This window comes from Xenopus laevis, chromosome 1L (assembly GCF_017654675.1).
Source record: "Xenopus laevis strain J_2021 chromosome 1L, Xenopus_laevis_v10.1, whole genome shotgun sequence".
NCBI classification, from domain to species: domain Eukaryota; kingdom Metazoa; phylum Chordata; class Amphibia; order Anura; family Pipidae; genus Xenopus; species Xenopus laevis.
Genome location: NC_054371.1, coordinates 163,272,546 through 163,295,273, shown reverse-complemented (window position 1 = coordinate 163,295,273; position 22,728 = coordinate 163,272,546). Strand labels below are relative to the sequence as shown.

The window sequence follows — 22,728 nt, the reverse complement described above, 5'->3', positions numbered from 1 at the left end:
TATATTTAAAAAGGGGATGGAGGCAAAAGTTAAATATATAGGGCAAATAATATGGGGCAAGCTCTCATGTTAAGATATTGGAGAAGAGTGTTGAGAATTGCAAGAACATTTACAGTTTGACAGATTCACAATAGGTGTAACAGCTGCAGGAGAGATGCATCATTCAGTGGCATTATCATCTCTAGGGTGCACTCCGAGGCCCGATTCCTACCAAGGACTCCATACTTTGTCAAATTTATGGACAATTAATATGACTTCATATGTGAGTTTAATCTGGAGTATTACCGAATTTACTAGATTAATCCAGGAGACCTGTGTAGGAGGCGTTTGCCCCATTCAGTGCATTATTGTACTTTTTTTGGTTTAAAGCATGGAACCTTAGCCTTGCATGGGCAGTAGGTACTAGGTGGTCTACTACACCCAAGAGACACACCGTGGGGGAAAGTACTTGAGGGAAATCCAGGGTAGTTGCTAAAGAGGTCGTTACTTGAGACCAGAAGGCAGCTATTACTGGGCAGTCCCAGATCATATGTAAAAAGTTAGCTGTGGGGGTTGTACACCTGGGACAGGTAACCAACCAAATAATTTAACTACTGCTCCTTCTTGAAATCTCAATCAACTGTTTCCCAGATGAATCCTGAGCTGAGCAGCAAGGTTGACCTACAACCTACAGAATCTGTCTGCTTCAGTTTAGTCCCAGGCTGCTTGGGAATGATTGTCAGCCAAGAGCACTGGAAGCAGACCCCTGGCTGTAGCCGAGTGATTAGGTGGATTTAATTCTTCCCTAAGGAACAAGACCACAATAGATTTCAGCATTGGAAGAGCTGGTTCTATCTTAGGTTCTATATCTATAATTTTGTATCACTAGAGTTTAAGACCAGGTAATGGATAAGTGTATAAACGGTAGCTTGAGAGAGAGCGGAAGAGATATTCCATCAGGTCTGCAGAATAACAGTAAAGAAATGGGGAGCAATAACAGGTTAAGATGATAAGGCGATGGCATTGATTCATTCAGGAAGAGATAACTAGGAGTGAAGTAGTAATCTTGGTCTGAATGTTATGGGTTGGTTTGGTGAAGGGATGGGTAAATGTATCGATAAAAATTATGGAAAACATATTTTTAAATATTAGCCAAAAATGCATTTCTCTTCTGACCAACCTACAGTCAAAAGCCCAATGTGCCTAATTATAAAATAGGTCTTGGTTGCTCTATTACGTACTGTAGAGCTGTTATAAATCAAGCTAATTTGGTGCTGTAAATATGACATGTTGCTTTTTCTGTGTTTGTGTGGTCTGACTTATATTCTTTGCTTTTTTCATATTGTTAGTCTTGTTAGAGGCACTTGATGTATGATCTTTATTTATAATATTCCTCTATGAATGGCTTGGTGATATATTTTCTTCTTTCCTGCAATGACAGGTCAGGCTGGTTATCCAGTATATAAATACGTTCCCTATGGACCAGTCCATGAAGTTCTCCCATACCTGTCTAGGAGGGCCCAAGAGAACCGTGGGATCATGAAAGGAGCAATAAAGGAGAGACGGCTCTTATGGAGCGAGTTCAAAAGGCGCCTGCTCAGTGGCAATCTTTTCTACAGTCCTAGATTCTAGCATGCATGTATAAAGGAACTGATTAAGCCCCTGGGTGACAGCATTGTTTCCAGCTCATTCTTTGCTTTGGCTACCTCTTCATTGCCTGCTGACTTTAAATGAAAAAAGGTTACTGGTACATTTTCCATAAAATTTAAATATGAATGAATTATTATTCTGTGCTGCTAGAATTTATCTTTTGTAGAGTATACAGGGTTATATGTGTATATTTACTTGTGTCTTGTATTTGTACAATCTCTCCGACAGATTACTGTTCATGTGCGGTCATACTGATTTAATTTTAATTGTAGCATAATAGGTCATTAAAGCTTAAAGTTAATCCTATAATTAATTTTTTAGTATGATGCATCAATATTCTAAAGGCAATTTGCACTTGGTTTTCTTTGTACATGACCAGGTGAGCGGTAAGCAGATTTATAATGAGGATGCTGTTTTATTATTTTTCTAATGAGCTCCCTCCTGCTTCTTTTTCATTCGGTCATTATCAAAATGTTGGTTCAAAAAACACTAAATAAAAAGAAATGGAACATAGTTTTATAATAGAACAGTCAACAAGATACTAAGGGAATGATTTAATGATTTTTGTGGCCATATTTTTTTCTGAAAATGACTTACAGTAAACCATGGGTGGGAAATATTGAGCTTTATAGAGATTTTTTTGCCGCGATCATGTTTTTTCAAAGAAAGATCATAAAAATAAAATGCGATTCCCCTGTTCATTAATTTTTTGCTGCTATTTACATGGAAGAAAAATGAATAAATCATCCCATAAAGTTCATTTTAAGGCAATATTCTACTTTTAGAAAGATGTACAATACATTAATGGCTACTATTATGAAGATGTCGAGACACTGAAAAATAGTCACAAAGATGGAGCTGTACCTTGACACACACAAATATGAGGATTATTTTCAAATGTGTTTCTTTTCCAAAATAAGGTTGTATTCATTATTTAGTATTACCCATTAATTTCCTTAATGCTAACATAACTCTGGAAAATGTTATTAATAAGTTAATATTTTAAAGTTGTTAAAATGTAATAAAATATTTTCTAAAGTAAGGATTTTTTTTTTGGTGCCCGTCTTTATATTATAATGATTCAGCTTAGCTGAATCACCATTTTAGTGATTTAACATTTAACAGCACTCTGGAGATTGGTAGTGCTATGGATTATCCAAGTGTGAAGAATGGTGTCAGAGTGAAAAGTACTGAAAGGTCAGAAGATGAACTGGATTTGTGATGAAATCTCTGGAGAGTTTAGTGAAGTTTGTCGAAGGCTCTAATTAAGTTTTAAAGAAAAAATAGCATGAATAAAGAAGTCACATATTTAGACTGTATTAAAGGTAGTTGACAAGAATTACTGATACTTAAAGCCGCATTAAAGCATTTGGTAAAGAAACAGAAGTTTTAATGAGTCCGCTGTCATCAGACCCACCTCTCCAAATTAGTCCTTAGAGAGTAATGATGGCTCACAGAATTATTCAGCCCCACCTACACCATGTTTCATTGTGAAATGATGAATTCTGGGACTTGAAAATCATTTTACTTTGCAGAGAAACCCACCATGACAAGTAGAGTGATTTCAAGTCCCATAATCTATCACTTTACATTGGCACAAGGTGTGGGAGAGATGAATGACTGAGTCTACAGGGAGGGTTGGGAAATACTTCTTATGACTCAGAGAGAGACTATCGTGGTTTCCTTTCAGTCTGTGTTCCTGTCTTGTTGCTAACATTGGATGAGGTCAATGTACAGTAAATGAATACCTTCCAAGCAGAACACATCTATTCAATGCTGCAGTGTACTCTTTACATGTAAAGAACAGTATCAGGGAGGCTTTATTATTCTCATTATCTGCTCCACAGCAGCTGTAAGTCACCCGTTCCCTTTTAATTAAAACATTGATATAACAATCTCCAAAATGTTTTAATGTGTTGCTGTATTAACAAGTGCAGTCACTTGAAACTAAATTGCAAAACGTCATAATGAACATGACTCCGTAGCAAAGGCTGCAGAACAGGAAAGCATTGATTTTGGTTACTAAAATATGTGACCTACAACAATTTTAAAAAAACAAGTGTAGCATTATTAATTCAAAAGAAAAGCTGAAATCTATATGGTCTGAGTTAAGCCAGAAAAGCAAATATGATCATGGTTACTAGTACTGTAATTCAGACACTGATTTCTGATGTGAAAGTGACTTCATTGTAAATGAAATTGTTTTAAAGTATTAAAAATATAATGCAGTGTTGCCCTGCACTAGATGCTTGCATCAGAAACGCTACTATTGTTTAAATAAATAAGCTGTTGTGTAACATAATGTTATCTATTAACCTGTGCCATATAGCCTTTTTTCAATTTCCGCCATTGTTACAAAGCAGCTTGTTCATATGAACTATAGTAGTGTTTCTGAAGCAAACACATCAGTTTTACTAGTGCAGGGCAACACTACCTGATATTTTCATTACTTTAAAATACTAATTTTTTTGTTGTTGTTACTGTTCCTTTAAGCTTCCAGATAGTGAATTGCTGCAAAGGAAATGGCTTTCACTCGCTGTGAAATTATAATAAATATATCTCTGCAGGCGATATCGATTTGGATTAGACATTCAATATCTGACAGTTGTGAGGTTTTCTTCTTTATTTTGCATTAGTTCCTTTAAGGTCCAGAATATTGTATATTTGTTGCTTTTATGGGAGGTCTGTCTTTCTTCTGTGTTTTTATTGGAATAGGTCAATGTGTGTGTTTTTCATGTATGTAGGCTCCAAGTATGCTGGAACTGATTGTCCATAATGTAAACCCTTTATAGGGTTAAATCATTATTTCTAGTGTCTTCTGTACCGTAGTAGTTAAATCTATATATACTTGTCTAGAGCACTTGTCTCGAAAGATTGTGAATTCTTCTGAAATTGAAATTATGCTTTAAAATCTATATTTTCTAATAGAATGTATTGCTTTGTCGTTAATAAAAACAAAACGAAGATTTGTCTGTGTTACTATTTTTTTTTCCCTATGCTTTTAACTGTCTTATGTCTCTACAGTATGTAATATGTCTGTGCTCTACATGGAATGGTTGTGAGCACAATAAATATAGAATCAAAATCAATACAATGTTTTTGTCAGACTTTTAAATCCCTGTATCTTGATTCCCTCTTTCTTTTTTTTTTTCTTGTAAAACTGTGTGGGCCACAAAGAATAAAATTCAAAAAGATTTATTTCACAGTAGATATCATAAAGAAATCTTTGATGTTACTTGATGCACCTCTTAAATTCTCACTTAGACATCTGTAAGCTGTTAACAGCTGGTACACTCGACTCTAGGGATAGGAGTAAGCAAATGTGTAACAGCCCATTATTAATTGTTAACTGCCATTCCTGTAACAGATGATCACACTAAGGGGAATTAACTTTAAAATGTCATTATGAGTGGGTGCTCACTAGAAGATGTACTGCTCAGCTTCAGAAATATCCCACACTGGGTATTATAGTGTTTTAACAGCTTTCTATATTTCTTTTAAAGGCAGCGAATATGCATTCTGAAGGCAATATCCTAAAAAAAACATAAAAAGCACTGGCACAGTTGGTTTAATTTGTGATGAGCAAATCTGTTGAAAAATTCGCAAAACACAGTTTCTATACATCGGTGCCAGCTTTTACCAGCAACTTTTCGTGTTTTAATTCTTTAATAAATGGCGACTATTCGAGGTTATAAATAATAATCTCTAGTATACCCGTACTTGTGTTTTTTCACTTTTTCTCAAATCGGGAAAAAACCCAACTCGGTTTTTGATAAATCGACTAGGGATGCACAGAATCCACTATTTTGGATTCGGCCAAACCCCTGAATCCTTTGCGAAAGATTCAGACGAGTACAAACCAAATCCGAGTCCTAATTTACGTATGCAAATTAGGGGTGGAAAGGGGAAACTTTCCCTCCTCGTCTCTAATTTGCATATGCAAATTAGGATTCATTTTTGGTTCGGCCGGGCAGAAGGATTCGGCCAAATCCAAATCCTGCTGAAAAAGTCATAATCCTTGCCGAATCTCGAACAAAATCCAGCATTCGGTGCATCCCTAAAATCAACCCCATAATATGAAAATTATTTTTAGCATAGCTGGGGAAAACCCCAGGTCCTGAGCATTCTGGATATAGATTATACCTGTATCACTTTTTTTTATAATTACAAAGTACATTGCATAATCACTAGTATATGTATGTAGTGCATGCTTGTGTATATTATGAAATAGTATCTCCTGATTTGTGTATTCTGGTCCTTTTGCCCAATGAGGTGATAAGGATCGATCTAGGGACCAATTCAAATGCTATTTTATGGCCCAAAATAAATCTCCCTTGACATCAGTGAAGTGTTATTGGCAGCTGACCTGCTGAAGGTTTTGTTGGCCTTCTGCTAGATCCGTATTTTATCAAGGACGAGTCTATAATGCAGTTATGACTTTCTTCAACCTACCATAACTTACTGTATAACTATGTTCATTTTTATGTGTTATTGAAGAGACTTGCTTTTCTTTAGAAACTGGTTTCCATACAGCTACTTAGACTGGAAACGTTGACTTTCTAATAACTTTACACAATTAGAGCTTAAGGCTGCTATTAGGAAAGAAGTTAATGCATATTTTCCTTTGTAAGGCAATGATTTTGTGAGGGTGGTTTGTGCTGTATTTATGCAACATATAATGAATGCTCTTCAACTGTCTGATTTTAATTGGCAATATTTGTGATTTAAATTGCTTGAATGTCACAACAATAATTTCCTTTCTACAGAGAAAGCATAAATAATCATTTTCCAGGATTAAGCCATCAAATGGCTCTATGCAGAGACATAATCCGATACTCTACTTTCAGCTTAGCGGAGAAACAGTATGAACTTCTGCTGACTCGACGCATGATCTCCCCCTCGGATCATATTTGCCATTTTAACAACACCTGTCATCGCATCATTAAGTGTGAGGAATTTGCCACAAAGTGCTTGCTGATGAATAATTCAATGCAACATAAGGAATTTTAGTTGTATACTTCCTTAGTAAACTTGAAAATACTCCATAAATGTATCAACCTTCCCAAGAGTCAGGTAATTTAAGAATATTTATTTCTTCCTTAGTGTCAAACTACAGCATTTGTTCTTTTTATAAGATACAGTTTATTTTTAATTTAATTACAAGAAAAATAAAAACTGTTGTTGTCAGAAATGGCATTGTTAAACTATTATACCAGCAAATTATCTTAGTGTTTTAATGAAATAGCATAGAGGGAATAAACTATGGGGCCCATTTACTAAGGGTCGAAGTGAATTTTCGAATTTCGAAGTAATTTTTCGGTTCTTCGACCATCGAATAGGCCAAAATTTGATTCGAATTGAAGAAACATCGACTTCGAAAATCGAAGTACTGTCTCTTTACAAAACTTCGACTTTGCCACCTTAAACCTGCCAAATTGCTGTTTAGCCTATGGGGGACCTCATATAACCTTTTGGTTAAGTTTGGCTAAGTTTTGAGTAGTCAAAGTATTTTTTTGTAAAATCGTTGAAATCGTTCAATTCGAACGATTTAATTGATTGATCAAACGATTTTTACTTCGAATGAAAACGTCCTTTTTCGATCGAAAAAATACTTTGACTATCGAAGTATCAAATTCGATGGTTGAATTTTTTTGCTTCGAAATTCAACCCTTAGTAAATTTGCCCCTATCTAATAACCACACATAGTCCATAGTTGTTACTCTTGCAAATAAATAAATATTCCAAAAGCACCAAATATTTATATGAAATTTGACCATGGCAGAATGTCTTGCTCAAAAATAGGTTGGAGACTATATGGGTGAAAAACTAAAAGAATGCACACACATCTATTTCCCATTTTCAGGTCAACCAGAAGCTGCAATTTCCACCTTTCCTTCTCTTTTACAATCAACAAGGAATGCATCCTTGAGCAGTTCATCGTTGACTGATAAGCAAAATTACAGATGAATTTTAGTGATTCATCTTTTACTCAGTTCACATAGTTGACAATTATTTTTTATACTGTAGATTATGGCCCTGTGTGGTACTATGCTACCACCAGCTTTCCAAAGCCCTTTACTAATACCAAAATGCCAACTATATTAGCAGCTACTGGCAGTACGAAATGCAGGAAAACTGGTCATATCTTCTTAACATTTGTTAAATCTGCCACTGTGAAAAATAATTTGATATTAGATATTTATCTATTTTATTTATAGCATGACTATTCAAAATGTGTCCATAATCAGTAAAAAGTTTTATGATCCAAAAGTTATAAGGTATGTAAATGCATTTATTTAAGGAAAAATGGGGCCCCTGGGGCTAACTGTTATGGAATGTTGCTCTCTTGCAGCAATAAAAAGGAGATGTTGTGGATAGAAAAACCTTTCATGGCGGTTTAGCTCTTGCAAATAATGAATTGACATCAGTTTACTAGATGACTGGACTGAATCCCCTTAAAGATGGTTCATGACTATCATGCTTCCATTTATGCATATAAAGACAAACGTGGCTGGAAACTATTTAAACCATGAGCAATCTGCCTACTCGCCAAGTTACTGCTTTTTTAAAAAAAAAAAAAAAAAAAAAATATATATATATATATATATATATATATATATATATATATATATATATATATATATATATATATATATATATATATATATATATATATATATATATATATATATATATATATATATATATATATATATATATATATATATATGTGTGTGTGGTCACAGCCTCATTGCACCCCCACCTAATGGTTTTAAAGATTGGTGGTGAGCACAACTTTCCCTTGTTTGTTATAGTTATACAGGAGCAGTGACCAGCTCCATGTTGTAGCTCCCACCCCTCCCAGCTATAGTCAGGTGATCCCACTGGTGTCTAATAAAAGGGCAGCCAAGTTTGGGAGTTTTACTTTGAAAGCAGCAAGTAAGTTGCAGGTAAAACTTAGTCCCTTTGTAAAATGTATAATGAAGCAATAGAATTCTTAATGAATCAGATAAAATTGAGCATAGGACTGGCCAGATATGGGATGACTTTGACGTAGTTGGCCAGCTTAAATATATTGCAATATATGGACAAACAATCCCTGTTTTGTTTAAAGGGTAAGGCATTTTTCAGTAGCAGTATGCACAAAATGTCTCTGTCTTAAATATATTGATAATGGGTTGAGTGCAGAGGACTTTGTATTTGTGTGTATGTGTATATATATATATATATATATACCCATTACAATCCAGGCTAAACCAATTTTAAAACTTCTCATGATGTGTTTTAAAGTGAAGCTAATGCATGTGATATATAAGCATGATATTGCTTTTTTAGTATTCTCTGTCAGTTTTCAAAAAGCTTTCTGATGGTCTCCAGCATAGTTCTTGAAAGCTTGTCTACAAAAAGTGTCTCTTAATACAATTATTATAATGCCACAAAATTTTTCCATATTCATCCATAAACTAATATAGCCATTCATCCATTTCCTTCTCTCTCTCTCTCTCTCTCTCTCTCTCTCTCTCTCTCTCTATGTATGAACTATAAAGCAAGTTGTGCACACTACATGCTCTTTTATCTCAAATCAGTTAATTGCGCTTTGTGTAATAAAGTAATGTTTGATAAAAGTGCAACCAACTTATTGGGAGTTCTAGATGCTTGTAGCAGAACACTGGCACTAAACATATATACAATATATGTGTATATATATATATATATATATAAGGATATAGGATACATAAGGATATATATGTGTATATATATAATGCATGTATATGTATAATGTAGAACATGGTTTCAGTGGCAACACACTACAAGCATTCTTGCCCTTTCAGAACTCTTGCTCGAGGTGAACACATAACAGGATACAGCATCACAAATTAACACAAAGGGCAGGTCTGGGCACCATTAATTGTATTAAATACTCCTGTACATGTTGATATCCTCCAGATGGCAGTGTCAAGGTGTTTGAGCACATTTTTACTCAAGTGAATAAATTCTAGTGAACACAAGATGGCAATATAAATGGAAATTAAATCTGCATTTCCAACACTAATGGAAACCAGCAATGTGTGTTAAGGGATATGTTTTTATTCTACTTCTCTATACCTCCATAGGGGTCTGGTTGTTTTGGTTTCCTATAAGTGTGATTTGTGTCGATTTGACCCTAGAACTACTGTTTTGTGCTTCTTGTAGTCCAGGTACTGTATACTAAGGGCTCCCCTCCAGCCCTTTATATTGCAAGCATCTATTATACTACTATTTTTTTTTTTTTTTTTTTTTTTTTTTTTTTACTACAGATTAATTTAAAAAGTTAGCTGTAATAGTCTGTGTCCTTTATATTTGGCTCTTTTTCAAAGTTTCACAAACTTTAAATTTTGTTTACATCTTTAAATCTTTTATTAGAATTAACGGGAACAGACTTAAGAATGCATAGAAAAACAAGAAGAAATTATTTTTGGACAGCATATAGTAGTCACCTGAAAGTGAACCCTATCCCTATAAAATCATAGGTGGAAGCAACAAAAGAAGTGTTGGGAGGAAGAAATGGAGGAGGGGTTAATGTTTCTAACAGTTCTGATGTCAATAAAAATTTCCCAACAGGAAAATCCTTTCAACATTTTTGGTGCTAATAGTAATAAATGTGTCCTTGGGATTTGAAAGTTTGCACCAGTTTGTCAGTAATCAAAATATTAGGAAAGGACTGAATACTTGCGGCTGCTAAAAAATTGGGTTTATGGAATAAGTACAATAACAATTAGACTAAGGTGGCTAATTTTCAAATCAGAACATCTGTTTCATGCAGACTGTAGCTGCCAAGAAATCATCCTAATTATTATTATTATATAAGTTTTCACTTTGGAACATAGAGCAAGGTTTAAGCATAACTGTGCTTGGTAGAATCTTTCGGTATATGAATCATGCACCATCTGTGAATCAGGTGGGTTTTAGTAATAGCTTGTTGGAACTCAACTTTTTTTTATATATAATACCATCTAATCACTGAATTCAGTGCAATAGTCACTTGTTCTTATAATATACAGGTATGGCAACTGTTATCCAGAATGTTTGGGACCTGGGGCATTCCGGATAATGGATCTTTCCATAATTTGGATCTTCATACATTAAGTCTCCTAGAAAATCATGTAAACATTCAATAAACCCAATAGGCTGGTTTTGCTACCAGTGATAGTGATGGGTGAATTTGTGCTGTTTCGCTTCGCCGAAAAATTTGCGAAACAGCGAAAAATTTGCGAAACAGCGCCAGCGTCTCGTTTTTGACGCCGGCGCCTGTTTTTTTGCAAATTTTTTCCGCAAATTTTTGCGAATTTGCGCCTGGCGAATAAATTCGCCCATCACTAACCAGTGATGATTAATTATATCTTAGTTTGGATCAAGTACAAGGTACTGTTTTATTATTACAGCATCAGGATGGCGATCCCAGCTAACAGATCAAAAGCCCCAGGTTTTTTTGGGGTTTTTTTTTATCAACCTTGGGAAAGACTTGTGAGGGAGGCAGCTGGCTCTGAAACCGAAATTCCTCCAGAAAAAAGAAAAGAAAATAATACCCCAGTTTAGGGGGAAAAGAGGAGGCCATAAGGTTCAGGCCGCTAATTAAACATAAAGGCAAACCTGGGATTCCAATAGATTAACCTTAGCTAACTGCCACCTCCCTCTCCCCTCCGTAAAAATCATAAGGGGTGTAGGGACCATACACCCCAATGCCGCTGGATGCTTTTTAGACATGCCCAGGTAGGCACATGGATGGGGGGGGACACAGCACTTGCCTCCGGACAGGAAATAATCAGGCCGGGAAGGCACATGGATCAAGGACAAACCAGAGATATAAGCCACAGTAACACTGTGCCTACCTGATCCAGATGATGAAACACTGAAGACTTCATACTGTGCTTAGGGGGGAAAAAGAACACAAAGACCAAAACCCGAGTCCCCTTCCAGCAAGCCCTAATGCTTCCCCAAGGCTAAAAAGAGAACTGCTTCTAACAGGAGCAAAAAATAAACTGAAGCAGAAGGAAAAAAAAAGACAATGGATTTGGGGTGGGGTTGGGCTTTTAAAGCTTTGGGGAGGTTCCTTCTGACGGGAGCACTGGGGCGGGGCTATCCCATTACGTATGACATGGAGTTGTCCAGTGAAAAGTGTTGTCCATTAAATATATTGGAAAAGTAATATTATTAAGCTTAAAATCTTTATTTCACCTCTGATAACATTTCTTGATATTTGTTAGCAAAAGGCAGGTTTAAAGACATATTCTCTTGCATGTAAGATTAAAATATAAACAAACAAATGTTATCATCCAAATATTGCTGGGTACAAAATGATTCTGTACTGCCTGTTCTGTGTCCCGCAAGCCAAAGAAAGCAACCTTGTGATTAATTCCCTACATCCAGAGTTTCTTGCCATAGTATGCTGCAATCTTTATATATCACGAAAAGGTGAATGCCATTTGTAACGTGATACGAAATAGAGGGATCCATTCAGATTGACATTATTTCACACAATGCTTCGCTTAATGAAGATTTTTCTCAATACGATTCACTTCATTAAGTGCCTTGCTTGAAGTCTTTCAAAGTAAATGACTTGAGGTGGAGAATGGATTTGAGATATTAAACCCACATAAACTCCACTGGAACACAAGATAAAGCCTTTGCCTGCAATACATTAAAATCAGTATAGCTTTTTGGTACTCGGGTACCCTCAGTCTGTTTCACCTTGATTAGGTTTGGGTAGAGTGTGTCTCAGAGCTCCTATTCAGAATTTTTTATTTTCTAACCCGCCTGCAGAGGGTAAAAAAATTCTTAAGAACATGGTACAAAGATTAACCCGCTGTACGTCGCTGACTGAAGGATTCACAGGAGACGCACCTTGCTCAATAATCATGCGGCTTTATTGTGCACATCTAGTGAACATTTGGCAGTGGGTTGGTGAGGAAACCAACCCACTGCCAAATGTTCACTAGAAACCAACCCACTGCCAAATGTTCACTAGATGTGCACAATGAAGCCGCATGATTATTGAGCAAGGTGTGTCTCCTGTGAATCCTTCGGTCAGCGACATACAGCGGGTTAATTTTTGTAGAATTGTTACCTCCAGAATGAAGTGATCGGGATCCCACGAGAGCTGCTACTGGAGGGGGAGACGCTGCGCTGCTGTACGGGTGAGCTCCACTACATTTCTAAACCTTTTCTGTGACAATTTATTTAAGAACATGGGGGCAAATTCACTAAACGACAAAGCGCCTAACGCTAGCGTGAATTCAACAGCGTAGCATTTTCGTTAATACGCCGATTCACTAACGGAGGCTGGCGTAAATTCGCTAGTGTTACTTCGCACCCTTACGCCTGGCGAATTTGCACAATGGAAGTAACTACGCAAATTCACTGACGCGCGAATTATTCTGAACGCTACCTTTTACGCCAGACTTCCTTCGCCACCTCAGACCAGGCGAAGTGCAATAGAGTAGATAGGGATTGCTTCAAAAAAAGTTAAAAATGTTCCTAAGTCCCAAAAAACGCTGGCGTTTTTTCTTTTTTTATTGGCTGAAAAAGATCGAACATTTTTTGGGGGCTACCCTCCTTCTCCCCTACATTTCCTAACTCATGGCAACTTAACTATACAGTGGGCACATGTGTAGGGCAAAATAAAATTTTTATTTGCTGTTTTGAAAGTTTCCCAGGCTTGTGTAGTGATGCTACATATACCTCCATTGTAACTTCAATTTGGCACCGTATGCAAATTAAGCATCACTAGCGTAACTTTGCTTGGTGAATTAATGCTAGCGCAACTTCGGATTTTAGTGAATTTGCGTAGTGCTGGCAAAAATACACCTGGCAAAGTGCGGCGAAGTGGACGCTGGCGCAACTACGAATCTTAGTGAATGTGCCACATGGTGTTTACTATTTCTGCCCTACCAAGCAGCAAATGGATATGGATATGTAAAATGGTTGCCAAAAAAATAAGGGTGTTCTAAATGAACTCATATTAATATTTAATTTATTATATTAATCACAAAGCTGAAGGACTTGGGGAAAGGAACCATGACAGCCCCCTATAAAGAGTTATGAAGAGACTCAAGTGAACAAACTTTTTTGTACCTTATTAATGTGGTATTAGTGCGGTTGTACTGGAATGTTTCTGATTATGGGATCCCTAATCTAGAAACCTGCTATACAGAAAGCTCCAAATTACAGGAAGGCCATCTCCTATAAAGTTAATTTTAAGCAAAAATCCTATTTTTAATTATGTCCTCTATAATATTAAAATAGTACCTTGTCCTTGATGGTAACTAAGCAGAGTGAATCCTTACCTATCCTAATGGGTTTATTTAATTTTTAAATCTTTATTAGTAGCCTTAAGATATGGAGATCCAAATTACAGAAAGACTCCTTTTGGATAATAGATCCTATACCTGTACCACACTATAAGGTAAGATTTTAGTTCTACTTTAAAGGAACTGTAACATAAATAAACTAAAGTGTTGTAAAGTAATAACAAATATAATGCAGTGTTGGCCTGCACTGGTAAAACTGCTTTGTTTGCTTCAGAAACACTACTATTGTTTATATAAATGAGCTGCTGTGTAGCAATGGGGGCAGCCATTCAAAAGAGAAAAGGCTCAGGTTACACAGCAGATAAGCTCTGTAGAACATAATGGTGTTATCTGTTATCCACTATTTAACCTGTGCCATATAGCCTTTTTTCAATTTCGACCTTTGCTAATCAGCAGCTTGTTTATATGAACTATAGTAGTGTTTCTGAAGCAAACAGATCAGTTTTACCAGTGCAGGGCAACAATACAATATATTTTCATTACTTTAAAACACACTCGTTTTTTTTAATGGAATCTGAAATTCATATGTTATCAGTAGTTATAGTTTAAGGATGGTAAAGAAGCATCCACAAAAAATCATAGACGTTTGATTTTGAATGGGATGTCAAGTGTGTGGAATGCATGCTTAAAGAAATCGCTCAGTATACAAATAAAAATTGTGTGAATGGATAGGCTGTGCAAAATAAAAAATGTTTCTGATATAGTTAGTTAGCCAAAAATGTAATGTATAAAGACTGGAGTGACTGGATGTGTAACATAATAGCCAGAACACTACTTCCTGCTCTCTTGGTTTACACTGACTGGTTACCCTGGTGACCAGGCAGTAACACCCTCAGTGACTTGAGGGGGGGGCACATGGGTCATAACTGTTGCTTTTGAATCTGAGCTGAATGCTGAGGATCAATTGCAACAGAATTAGAGAGCTAAAAAGCAGGAAGTAGTGTTCAGGCTATTATGTTACACATTCAGTCACACCAGCCTTTATACATTAGATTTTTGCCTAACTAACTATATCAGAAACATTTTTTATGTTGCACAGTCTATCTATTTGCACAGTTTTTATGTTCACACTAAACTGTTCCTTTAAGGGAAGCTGTAGACTAATCACTATTCATAGATATTTTACTAATGAATTTGAAATGTATTGCAGATGGACGACAAATAGTGAATCACATTGATCAGGGATGTCCACACAAACTGACTTTTGCATATTGAAATACAATTTAATTCTAAGAAACATTCTAATATACATTCATTAAACAAATGACATGGTTTTAAAGTTATCTGTAAGTATAATTTTTCTCTGCATTGTTGGTTCTAAAAAGGATTCTGCCATGATTTTTATGGTGTAGTTTTTATTTCTCAATTACACTGTTTAAATTGCAAATAAAGGTATGGGATCTATTATCCAGAAACCCATTATCCAGAAAGCGCCAAATTATGGGATGGTCATCTAACATAGACTTAAATAATTAAAATTTAAAAAATTATTTTCTTTTTTTCTTCACTACTTAAACAGTACCTTGTACTTGATCCCAACTAAGGTATAATTAATCATTAATGAAGGCAAAACAATCCTATTTAGTTTATTTAATGTTTAAATTATATATATAGGTTTGGAGACATAGATTATGGAAAGATCCCTTATCCAGGAAAACTCCAGGTCCCTACCATTCTGGTTAACAGGCCCAATACCTGTAACACATTCTACAATTTAAAATTGTATTTTTATTTTTAATAAATGTATTTTTAGTTATAATACTGGTGTGTTGGTAGTCATCTCAGGTCATTGTGTCTGATCCTGTGCTTTCAGAAAGAGTCAGTGTTTTACAATGGAACTGCTTTCACATAAGCTATTGTTTCTCCCACTCAAAGTAACTAAAGGAGTTGCAGTCAGGCTTGAGTGTTTTACTATTGAGAGCTATTGTTCTATTGTATGTACTTCTAGGTGGGGCTTGGGAGCATTTTAGCAGTGCAGGTATCAGGGAGCTGTTTTCTTGTAAGATAGGCTACGGGGGGGGGGAGGTTGTGATATGACTCCAACTTGCAGTGCAGCAGTAAAGAGTGATTGAAGTTTATCACAAGTCACATGACTGAGGGCACCTGGGAAACTTAGAACATGGCCTCATGCCAAATTTCAAAATTAAATATATAAAAACGAATTTCAATGCAGGATTCTGCTGCAGAAGTGCTATTAACTGATGCATTTTGTAAAATAAAAAAAATAAAAAAAACGTTATTGCATGACAGAATCCCTTTAACCATGAGAAAATGGAGCAGATGCCAGCTGATTAACAGATTTGGGGAGAACTGACAATCACTACAAAGTCATAACCAGAGAATAGTAAAGGATAAACAAAATGTTGTGTTTAACTGGAAATGAAACTATTTTTAAGATCACTGCACATTGTAAATGCGTGTATATAGGAAAGTTTTTAAGAATGACATATTAATTCATTATTAATGGTTAGCCAAGCTGCCCTGTTGGCATTGGAGTCCATTGCTATTTTTTCCTGCATGGAGAAACTCTAATTGTGCTGCTGGTGATTTTTACTGATGCAAAATGCATCCATAAAATGCATTGCAAAACGTTTTTTTTGTGGTTTTGCCATGTGAAGAAAAAAAATTCCCAGTGAAAGAAAAAGCAGGGTGATATTCTAACCCAGATTCTAGAAAATTTCCGTAAAACTATATTAGGCAAAAAAATTTGCTCATCCCTATTCATTAAACAAAAAACAGTTTTTTGGGTTGACATGGCCATAAAATGTGTTTTTTCATCTGTTTTAAGGTGCTATCTTCATATTTACCATATAAATGGGTCACACAATAAATGTCAGTACACGTTTCCTTGACAACAAAGCCATTATAGTGGCTGGTCTCTTTAAAGGGGATTTTTACAATACAGAAGACAAGGCTAATGTTATGGGTGGCAAAAAGGTAGAGCAAAATGACAGTGTTGTTTAGAACTATAAAAAAAAGTCTTGCGAGATTCTAGGGATACAATGCAAGAAGACAACAATTAGTCACCCATTTCTTAATACTGACACTGGACATAAATAAATCAATTCATGATCTGATCACTATCTACACTGATCACATTTACAGTGAAGAAAAACCATGAATTCCATCCATTCTGAGACTCCTGCATCTAATAGTGATGTAGAATTTGTAGAAAGGACCTAATTGTTGACAGTGCTGTGGATTAATATGTTATAGCCTTGGATGTCAATGTCCACCAGCAGTTCCATTCAATGTTTGCTTTCATTTCTCAACAACATTCATGACAGCACACAAAGCATCCCAGTCAGAAAGTTAAATCAAAACTGACAGCCTGTGAAAGAGCATATGGATATCTTTGATATTAAACATGCAGCTTTTTTACAGCTTTTAACTGAACGAAGATAGAAAAGTTCAACTTAAGATAACACAAATACATCAGTTATGTCACTCAAGCTATGTTTTTACAGTTCGGTTCAATTCACAGGACTGACCCTTTATCCAAATCCCCCAATGCCTTTACAGCTACATTTGACATTTACAGAGACATCTGTCACTCTCTGACAACCACAAAGGGAAATTTAAAATTCTAGCATAACCAAAGGACGGCCATAATTATCCTGGGAATTAACCAATATAGCTGCTTAGGGGTTGCTCTTTAGCCGCAATCTATTATATTGTTATGGGTGACTGTTTGGCTGTTTGTGAATAGGTCATTTCAGTACTATGAATCAATTGATTAAAAATTATGTCTATAATATAATGTAATATCTGGCAGGTAAGCAAATCACCCACTGCCAAAACCAAAAATATGTATGGTTATGTTTTCCATTTGTTATAAGTTTAGTCGTACAGTGTTTGCTTTATATATACAAGAGAACATGTGAAAACGCTCATGCGATGTCTACGAAATTGTCATGAATTACTCCCATATTTGGAATAATCTCTACCACACATTTTACATCTAAATATAAGGGGTTCATTTACTTAAAAAAAAAGTGTTTTTTTAATTTCTCCAAAAATTCTAAAAATTTGAGATTTTTAAGTGTAAAACCACAAAAAACTTTAATACAAAACTTGTCTCAAACTCGAGGTCCAGTAGAAGTCAATAGGAGCTGCACTTTTTTTAATCATTCAACTTGTCCAAAAAAATACAATTTTTCGCATTGTATTTGTGCTTTTTATATTCTGATCTTTTAATAACTTTCATGACATTTGTGGTTTTAGAGAAGTACCCCATAAGGCACTAAGGGGCATGTTTACTAACATTGGAGATAAAAATCTAGAGAGAATTCTGGAGATGTTGCCCAGAGCAACCAAGGGCCCGGGTGTACACGTAACTCTCGTTCTACAGCCCATAGCCCACAACCAATCAGATCTTTGCTTTTGTTTTCTAACTTATAGGTTGCTGTTTAAATCTAATTGCTGATTGGTTTTCATGGGCAACATCTCCAGAAATCTCTCCAGATATTTATCTCCAATGTTAGTTAACATGCCCCTATGTTTACAGATTTACCCCGCTATACGGCGCTGATCGAAGGAATCACAAGAGACGTTTAAGCTCAATTTTCTTGCTGCTTTATTTGGCACATCTAGTGAACTTGTGGCAGAGGGTTGGTGAGGAAACCTAAGCATTTTGAGCCTTCTCTCCCGGCACTTCGTCAGGGTCATTTATTATCATGGTAATAAAAATTTTTAATTCTATTTAAAAAGCGGAGATCGCACGGGCTCTGCAGGAAGTACCACAATGAGAATTCGAAATAAGCCGTCAGGACCACCCTCTGGGACATTGCAGTTATCAAACTGGACCACATGCGATTTACCCCAAGAAAAAAAATGAGTTCAATTAATCTTTTAAAAATATCTATTAATAAAATAGATTTACACTATCTTGGATTTTTATCTTTATCCTCGAGTTTGGAAGGAACTGCGCGGCCTGGGGGGACCTGTGCAAGGACTTACTACATGCGAGACACCACACCAGTAGTTTTTAAGTAGACAATATGGCCAATTGGTGGAGGGGTGTTGGATCAAGCACATAAATAATTTTAACATTCATCCAAATATCTTTAAACACTCATCTGAATACCCTTTTCCTTCCGACTATATTCTTAAGAGTTAAAGGTTGTACATAAAAGAAAAAGGAGCACACTTCTGTAATAATTGATCAGAAGCACTGGGTGGAACCCTATATGATTTGAACGTATTACACTATATTGGTTTCTGGTTTCAGAACTTCAGGTCCCAAAAATTCTAGATAACAGGTCCCATATCTGTAATAACAGAATCCCAGGCATGAAGCAAGACAGATATATTGTGTTTGAAATACTGAAAGGAGACACAACAGCATGAGTAATACCACTGCTCTATATTCAAGCTAGCCTAGTTATTGCATTTAACTAAAGACAGCTCATTGTCACAATTTCAAAGATTACTCTTCATTTATAGCATCCCTAATGTAACTGAAAATAAACCTAGCAGTGCCCCTGTAGGAGACAGCTCATAAATTAACGACTTCTAATATCAGTCGCTATGGGTACGCTCTCTGAAGGGGAAAAGTCTACACTATTAAAATTAAGTTTTTCACAGTTAAGGTAGAATATAAAGCCAAAGTGTCAAGTACTAACATTTTTTTTGTCTGCATATTTATTATTATTGAAATACAAAAACGAATACTTATTGTTACCTAACACTTTTTAAAAACACAGAAACATAAGCCCTTTTTGTTTTTTTATGTCCCTGAGCTTATACAGTCAACACACATGTAACAGCAATATCAGTAATATTTATGAGTGCATCAATATATCTTTCTATGTGTCAACAAAGCTAAAATACTATAGAAGTAATTTGATATTGATTAGCTGAAATGAAATGCAGTGCCATAAGCAGCCAACACAGATCAATATGGTCCTATACCAGTGGGATTTTTCTACCCACCCAGTCAATAGCTGCACAAGCCAGATTACACATTGATTGAAACATCGATCATACCCAGTTTTATGGTTTACCATGTAAGTAAAAAAAAATCCAAATTGCAATCAAATATTTGTCAGTGTAAAAGTACTTTAATGATCAGTAGGAAATGTCTGATAGTATACAAAAAAAGTTATCTAGTTGTCACAAAGGGAAATTTTATCCCATAGCATATATTGGGCTCGTTTGAATTCAATAAGAAAAATATACTTATCTCATGGTTTATATCATGACGACTCAACAGAAATCTGTTGGGGAAATGGCATTAAATTAGGAGATATTTGTTGGAAATGATGCTGACCTGCATTTTATAACTGTCATTATGAATAGTGGGATTTATATAAAACCAAATAATATATAGCACACTGTGGATATCCATAAAAGTCTTGAGATCAGATCGGCATGCAAATTAGACTTACCAGGTTTAATAAACACACACACATGTAATACACATATAGCTACTGTATGTAATTGAACTGCAAAAATACCTTTTCCTACACTGTTCATTTTAGGCAATGAACTGAATATTCAATATAAGACGCGTAACAAGATTATTCCAAAAATAATTTCATACAGAGAAGCCAAAGGAAGTCTTGGGCCTTTAAATTCCCTTGGAGAACCACATTTTATCTATGGGTCTCCAGTTGCAATAAAGGATGATTAATGAAATGAGATCTTACTTTTTCATCAAGATTACATCTGCCAGAACAGAATGACATTTAAATCTTAATAATACATTAAGATAATTAGATAAACTCCTTCACCAAAAAGAAAACGAATTAACAACGTATATTAGCACCTTCATTACAAAGGACCTTGTTATTTATTGTCTGTATGCTACTTGTTGGAAAATATGATGACAATCTATAAAGAAATATAATAATAACACCTATGATTTAATCATTCCTTTCTTATATTATTGATTAAAGTTGAAGAAAGAGGAATCTGATTTTAGCTAAAATTCCATTTAATTTTAGTTGCTGTAACAGTCAAAACCTCAGAAAGTACCAGTTTAATGTAAGTTTTAGGGTTTTATTTTATTGCAATTTGTTGCCTAGCTACAACAGCTTTGTAATTATGTAGTCCAAGTTCAAAATTGGTCCCAACTTGTGTTTCCATTCACTTCTGTCAAAATCATATACTAATCAAACAATAGATCTTCATTTTAGTTGCAAATTCAATTTAAGGATTTAGTACAACTTTAAAGCCATATTCAGAGTATTATTATTCATAAATAAAACATTTATATTAAAAGGATTTATTTTGTTGATTATTTTCTTTAACACAATTCACTCTACTACTGTGTAATACAGAACTATGGTCACTAAATGGCCTAAGTAAAACAACTTCAAAAAACAAAGCAAGGATGTAATTACGACCCTTCTGGGACTGAGCTGTACATATGTTGAGAGCATTGTTGCTTTGCAAAGAGACATTTCCAAAGTTAAAATGAAGGGACGTTGTGGTCAGAGATCTTGTGATACTGGTTTCCTGGTTTCTTTACTCAGCTCTTCATGTGATGTTAAATACTTTCCCACAATTTCTCAGAGTATTTTCCAAGGTCTTAACTCTTTATTCATGCAAGAACCAACGACTGTGCCTCGAGCGTTCATTGGAGAATTACTGCATATTATTGGGATGTGAAAATCTTAGACACCCTTACACTTTATTGACAGGCCCATCCCTAGCTATTTGGATACCTAAGTGGGTCCTAAAATACAGTTGGGAGGGGTATTGTGCTCCTGTCTTATGTAACCCTTGCAATTCACACGGTGACCTGAGTGGCGCTGTGCCAGAGTATAAAAGGTTTAGGAGCCATGTGCTCTAGGTCCATTACTTTAGCCCAACCAAGCAGGCTGGAAGGGAATGGGTAGTGCTGACCCTAGAGCCCAGCATCCTAGTAAGTAGATAGCTATACTTGTTCATAGATCACTCTAGGAGTGATAGAGAGGTTAACTAGTTGAGCAGCTCAAGGCTCCTACGAGGAGATTAGTGGGATTAAGATTCCCGGGTAATACTGACCCAGAGAGGGACTAAAGTGTTGAGATTAGGGATGGTAGGTTTCCCCTAAGAGCAACCAGGAGTTCCTGAGTACTGAAGATATATTAATACCCACACCTGTTGCAACTACTCTCTGCTGTTATTCCCTGGCCTGTGGGGATTCAGCCTATGCGTGCTGTGAGTATAAGCTCCTTTAATGCTGCTGTGGTATTTGATGCTCCATTGTGGATAATTGTACTGATCATCTTCATGCTCTATTGTTCAATAAATATTCTTTTGGTTTACGGTTAAAGAACTACTGGCGCCCATCATTGTGCTATTGCACCGAGTTACAGTTGCATTACATCCTTCCTCCACCTCGTTGCGAGGGCTTGCCCCTGAGAAAGAGAGCTCATCTGTGGTGAGAGTCCACAAAGGAAAGTAGCTATAACTGCTATACCAGAGGCAGTTTACTATAGCGCTACATTTTGGCGCCCAACGTGGGGCTCTAAAGGGTTAACTGTAACCATTAATTGTTATACTGCACGTAGCCTAGTGTGACAGGCGCTGCGTGTGCGGACTCAGTAGGAAAAAGGCACCTTACTGCGGGGAAAGTCTGTAGTTCTTATTCTCCCAGTGTTGCCATACTGATTCCAGTGAGAAGTATATTGTTGGCTTGATTCTGTCCTTATTAAACATTATGGCTCCCTTATCTGAAGCTGCAATGTGGGATTGGTCCCTGGATATGGGAGCGGATCCTGAATACACATTTATGGTCGATGATGTACCTGAGAAATGTCCC

The 22,728-nt window shown here is 35.9% G+C and overlaps 1 protein-coding gene across 1 annotated transcript in view; it reads left to right on the top strand.

The window, feature by feature from the left end:
* prodh.L (proline dehydrogenase (oxidase) 1 L homeolog) overlaps positions 1-2,302 on the top strand; it is a 61,203-nt gene extending 58,901 nt beyond the window's left edge. The window contains 1 exon segment of the mRNA NM_001096016.1: positions 1,421-2,302. Coding sequence (NP_001089485.1) covers positions 1,421-1,611 — 191 coding nt within the window. The 3' untranslated portion in view covers positions 1,612-2,302.
* Positions 2,303-22,728: the final 20,426 nt, after the last annotated feature.